Source organism: Coregonus lavaretus (genome assembly GCF_964263955.1).
Source record: "Coregonus lavaretus genome assembly, chromosome: 7".
NCBI classification, from domain to species: domain Eukaryota; kingdom Metazoa; phylum Chordata; class Actinopteri; order Salmoniformes; family Salmonidae; genus Coregonus; species Coregonus lavaretus.
Window position 1 is genome coordinate 12,889,271 of NC_139994.1, and position 6,000 is coordinate 12,895,270.

Below are 6,000 nucleotides of genomic sequence, written 5' to 3' on the forward strand. Positions count from 1 at the left end.
GCGCAACAAATGGTATTAAAGATGAATGTGTGTGGTTTTTAATGTGTCTGCGGTGGTACATAGTCTGGTTTTGTGTGGGGGGGGGCTAGGACAAGGTCGACAAAGACAAGTATAGAAGCTCTTTTTCAGGTAATTGATAATACCCTGGACCAAGCTGTGGTATATTCCCTTGAAATCCACTCCTGGCTTTCAACAAAATTCTAATGCCCTTTAAAGGGGCAATCTGCAGTTAAAACAATCAAAATAATATATGAAGCAATCGCCCCTTTAACTCCTACTTGTTTTACAAGGCAGATGGAAAGACTGATCGTAGTGGGAAAATAACTGGTGATCTGATTATATATCTAGCGTGAACACCTGACACTCTATTTCTTATAAATATCAATATGATTGGGAATCCTGACAAAGATAACATAACACATCACATGACCAGCTACTTTCACATACAGCCCATGTCCCACTCCCACAGGAAGACTTATATTAGGGTCCTAGCTAAATCATCAATCATAGGATATCCCCCATCCCCCTCTGAATCCATAGGAACCATGGAAACATTTTATAATAACGTTCATTAATAAGCCATTAATAGATTCTTTATAAGTAAACAATTGTTCAGCAAATCATTAACACATGCCTAATAACCACCTGTTAATTAAAGTTATTAGAATTAGTGCAGTAAAAAGGCATTGAGCTGATGCACACCCCAAAATGTTTGTAGAGGTGCTGACTAATGGAGGGTAAACTGTGTAGAAATAGGGAAAGAAAGTCACACTTTATAAATGCTCCCAACAATTTCAATGGGTAAACCTAACCAACGTTTCGGCAACGCAGTGCCTTCTTCAGGGTAAAAACGTTGGTTAAGTTTACCCATTAAAGTGTGTGTCTTTTCCCCCTTATTTTTATACATTATAATACGTGTTACCAGAACCACTGAACCCCAACTGTTTTTTAACTTACTAGAGTAGACCAGCTTGAAGCCCTCTCCGGTGGACTCCGGGTCAGAGTAGAACTCCAGCCACAGGTGGTTTGAGGTACTAATGAGGGTTAGACCCAGCATGGATGAGCCTGTGAACGCCCCAAGGACATGGGCCATGCTGTCTTTACCATCATAGATCTGCAGAGAGAAGAGTTCACTTTAGTTCAGTTCTGTTCAGTGCAAAGTATATCTTTGTTTCATGAACGTGTTTAGTATTGGCCATTGTAATGTCAAGTGGGTAAAGTATTGCCTTTTTAGTCTGATTATTATCACTGTTTAATGAAAATGTACCAGATGAGTGGTACTAATGGTTTATGGAGAGGGTAGGTCCTTGTTAAAGATGCCCATTCTTCACTCAAGGAGAGCTGCTCTTGAGGTAACATGTTGTTACACTTCAGTTGGATTCCAGGCTACCGTAGCCAGTATAAGGCCATTGATGAGATTAAGAATCCATGGCACTATTTATCTGGCGCAGACAAGGCTTATTACCATGGACAGAATCCACATGCTTAAGTGTCATTGACCATCACAGGAGTACCATACACATACACTCCAGCAGACAGAGAGAGAGAGAGAGAGAGAGAGAGAGAGAGAGAGAGAGAGAGCCCAGTACCTTGAGAATGTCCCCCTGTGCCAGATGGAAGGTCCTGGCAGAGATGTTGATTCCCTTCCCAGCCTGCACCTGGATGCTGTAGATGCACTCATGGTTGTTCTCGTAGTTCATTGGGTAGTTCGGCGACAACATAATCCCCTCATTGTTTATGACAGATGAGCCACACTCGGCTACAGGATGGAGAGAGTGGAGAAATGGATAGAACAAAACAACACCATTGGAAAGTGCATGTGACAATGACGGTCTATGGCCAGGGTAATAAAAATGTCAAACCTTTTATTTTTGACATTTTACGCACACTTCATTTCCAGTTCATGTATAACATCACATTTGATCACATGTATTTACATACAGTACTAGTTCACCAATATGGACATATCCTGGATGTAAATCGCATGAAACATGATTCGTCGCTTTTGTGTTCTGCTTCCTGCCTCGCATTTTGTGCCTGGATACCATAGATGTAAACAATCTGGAGGGCTCAGAAGAAAATCTGGAATTGGAACTGACAGAATAGACTTCCTGAGTTATTATTAATTTTCATGTCGCTGCTCGGAGCTCAACTACATGGCCTGGGATCAGGGTTCTGGGCTCTGACACTGAACAATAACCATCAAATTCAGAGTTAATGGAACAAAACCCAGTAAAAGCAGATGTATTGCTACCCATCATGCATTTTGCAGAGGGGGAGCTTTGGCGAGTGGTGCATAAAGCAGCCGCAGCAGCAGCCAAGTGTGATTTATTTAATGCCCCATGCACCGTTTCACTCAGCGCCACTAGATGTTATGACCATATAACTAGTGTCATATTTTGAATAAATCACAACTGTTATGAGTATCTGATGCTCCAGATACTCAACTAGTCTCAAGAAGGCCAGTTTAATTGCTTCTTTAATCAGCACAACCGTTTTCAGCTGTGCTAACATAATTGCAAAAGGGTTTTCTAATGATCAATTAGCCTTTTAAAAGGATAAACTGGGATTAGCAAACACAACGTGCCATTGGAACACAGGACTGATGGTTGCTGACAATGGGCCTCTGTACGCCTATGTAGATATTCCATCAAAAATCAGCCGTTTCCAGCTACAATAGCCATTTATAACATTAACAATGTCTACACTGTATTTCTGATCAATTTGATGTTATTTTAATGGACAAAAAAATTGCTTTTCTTTCGAAAACAAGGACATTTCTAAGTGACCCCAAACTTATGAACGGTAGTGTATATCTCCAAGAAACCAGTGTCAGGAACAATGTGAATTTGTGTTCGAGACAAGAACTCCCTCCGCTCAACCTGCCCCTCTTCATCATCACTCTTACCTCACTGTGTGTGTGTGTGTGTGTGTGTGTGTGTGTGTGTGTGTGTGTGTGTGTGTGTGTGTGTGTGTGTGTGTGTGTGTGTGTGTGTGTGTGTGTGTGTGTGTATGGGCGGGGGGGTGGGGCACGTCAGGGGAGAGAAAACTTTTTAGAGTAAGGAGCTTCTGACCCCCCCCCCCCCCCGAGGTTCAACTTCAGTCCAATTCTCTCAGTGTAAATGAAATACATCACATTAAAACTGACTGACTGCTCTTAAGAGAAAGTGCATGGCACCACTTTGAGAAATGTGTGTGTGTCCTAAAAGTAAGAGTCACACACATTGTTGGCAGTGAATACCAGACACTCAGGACTCAGGAAGTGCCATGTAATATTGTGAGAGCTCCACAACTACAGTATTAGCCAGGGGAAGGATGCTGCTCAGACGGCACCGAGGAGGGAGCAGCATCTAGGATGTGACTCTGACGCTCCCTGCACTTGGTGTCTGAAGTCATTTCCGTCTGCTGCTGACAGTCTCCTCTCCCCTGAGCCAGGTCCCTGGTCGGGCCTGATCCACGCGGTGTGATACAGTGTGATAGGCAGTTTAAAGACAGCCCTCTTTTTTAACAGCCCTGTGCCGTGAGGCTGAGGACCCAGAGACAGGGGAGGCAGGGGGAAGAGGAAGAGGGCCAAGGCTTAGATTATCTTATCCCATCCATGTATTACTGCTCAGACAAAAGAGGGGTCAGGGACAAGGTGGCTTTAAGAAGCAGGGATCTGACAGATCATGAGTAGGAGGGGTGCTGGGGCGGAGATAGCACGCTTGTGTATGTGTTGGCATACGCTTGTGAGTGTGTGTGTGTGTGTGTGTGTGTGTGTGTGTGTGTGTGTGTGTGTGTGTGTGCACATCCGCGCATCTGTGTGTGTGGTGTTATGGGATAGCTGCAAAGCTCCTATTGCTATTAGAGGAGTCTGCGGAGGGTGGCAGATAGATTGGGAGAAATCAGTGCATCAGAGAAGAAGGAGCAGCTTTTATCAGCCCCCACAGCCAGCCAGGTAACATTATACTGTAGGCTTTAATCAGGGCCCCCACAGCCAGCCAGGTAACATTATACTGTAGGCTTTAATCAGGGCCCCCACAGCCAGCCAGTTAATATTGTACTCTAGGCTTTAATCAGGGCCCCCACAGCCAGACAGGTAACATTACACTGTAGGCTTTAATCAGGGCCCCCACAGCCAGACAGGTAACATTATACTGTAGGCTTTAATACATTTCTTATTGTTGTTGCATTGCCGAGAAGTAAGCATTTTGTTGGACGGTGTATACCATGTGTTTCCCGTAAATACGCCTAATACAACTTGAAAAGCTAGGAGGGAATGTGGTGTGTTTACTTATTAGCAGCCATCATTACTATATGGAACATGTTTGTGACAGAGCGTACACGCACGTGTGCAAGCACAGATACGCGCACACACACACACACAAACACACACACACACACACGCAGACACACCCCCAGACACACACACTACACTGCATGACACATGAGACAAAATGATGAAATAGAGCACTTCCACTAAAACAAGTGCCTACTGCACAACCACACAATAACCAGTTAGAATGGTAATCCTGCGTGTTCACCTTTCTATTGGAGTGGATCAATGATCTGGTACAAGCAGGCAAGATCATTTAATATTTGAAGTCCTATTGTTACTGTGCTAGTGGAGTGTGTGTGTTTGTGTGTGTGTGGCCTGTGAATGTGTGTGTGTGGGGGGGAGGGGGATCCTTCTTGTTCATTTCCAGGCGATAACCTGCCTGAAATGGTTCTGAGGAAGTAGCTAATAATAGGTCCTTTCTGAGCGGAGGCGGTTTCCTTTGGCCAGCCACTATGGACCTTGTAAGGCATATGAGATAGGACCCAACTGTACGGCTGGTTTGGAATAAAGACTGGGGGTTATTTTTTTTCCCGTAATTTATTGACACACAAAAGATGTGTCCTGAATCCTGACTGAAGTTATTTCTCTTGTCCCTTCAAGCATTAGTGTGTTGCTATAACAGAGGTAGAACAGAAAGGGGGGGGAGAGAGAGAGAGAGAGAGAGAGAGAGAGAGAGAGAGAGAGAGAGAGAGAGAGAGAGAGAGAGAGAGAGAGAGAGAGAGAGAGAGAGAGAGAGAGAGAGAGAGGGAGGAAGAGATAGAGAGAGAGAGAGAGAGAGAGAGAGAGAGAGAGAGAGAGAGAGGAGAGAGAGAGAGAGAGAGAGAGAGAGAGAGAGAGAGGAAGAGAGAGAGAGAGAGAGAGAGAGAGAGAGAGAGAGGGAGGAAGAGAGAGAGAGAGAGAGAGAGAGAGAGAGAGAGAGAGAGAGAGAGGGAGGAGAGAGAGAGAGAGAGAGAGAGAGAGAGAGAGAAATGAGAGATGATGTAGAAAGGAACCAGCCACAGGACACACAAAAGACACAGGTCAACCATCATCAGGTGTGGCTGCAGTTACATTCTTTCTGTCTCCCATGGACTTACAGGTATTATGGACATAACAATTGACATTACATTTTAGTTCACATTCTTATCCAGAGAGACTTACAGTTAGTGCATACATTCTTTTTATTTTCATACTGGCCCCCAGTGGGAATCAAAACCACAACCCTGGCGTTGCAAACACCATGCTCTACCAACTGAGCTTCATCCCTGCCGGCCATTCCCTACCCTGGACCACTTGTGCGCCGCCGCATGGGTCTCCCGGTCGCGGCCGCTACGACAGAGCCTGGATTCAAACCAGGATCTCTAGTGGCACAGCTTGCACTGCGATGCAGTGCCTTAGACCACTGCGCCACTCGGGAGGATTGATATGACAGCAATCATCCAGAATGCATGTTGGGACATTTGATCTAAATCATATAATTTTCGGTGACATTACAATCCATGGACATATACAAAATGACTGCAGCCACGTCTACCAAAATGGAAACAGTTCATTCCGGAAACAACCTGTTTAATATTTAACACAGTTTATACTAAAGAACCAACTCAGTGGTCTTGTTGTTCGAGTGTCTGCCCTGAAATTGGAAAGTTGGGGGTTCAATCCCCGGTCAAGTATTTGCAAAGAGTGGGACCTATGCTCATCTG

The 6,000-nt window shown here is 44.6% G+C and overlaps 1 protein-coding gene across 1 annotated transcript in view; it reads right to left on the bottom strand.

Moving 5' to 3' along the window:
* The window catches only part of LOC311132780 (CUB and sushi domain-containing protein 3-like), a gene marked incomplete at its 3' end in the record, with an annotated part of 471,294 nt that overhangs the window by 203,180 nt on the left and 262,114 nt on the right, over positions 1-6,000 (bottom strand). Inside the window, 2 exon segments of the mRNA XM_084166101.1 lie at positions 958-1,114; positions 1,590-1,759. Of these exon segments, the coding sequence (XP_084022227.1) occupies positions 958-1,114; positions 1,590-1,759 (327 nt within the window).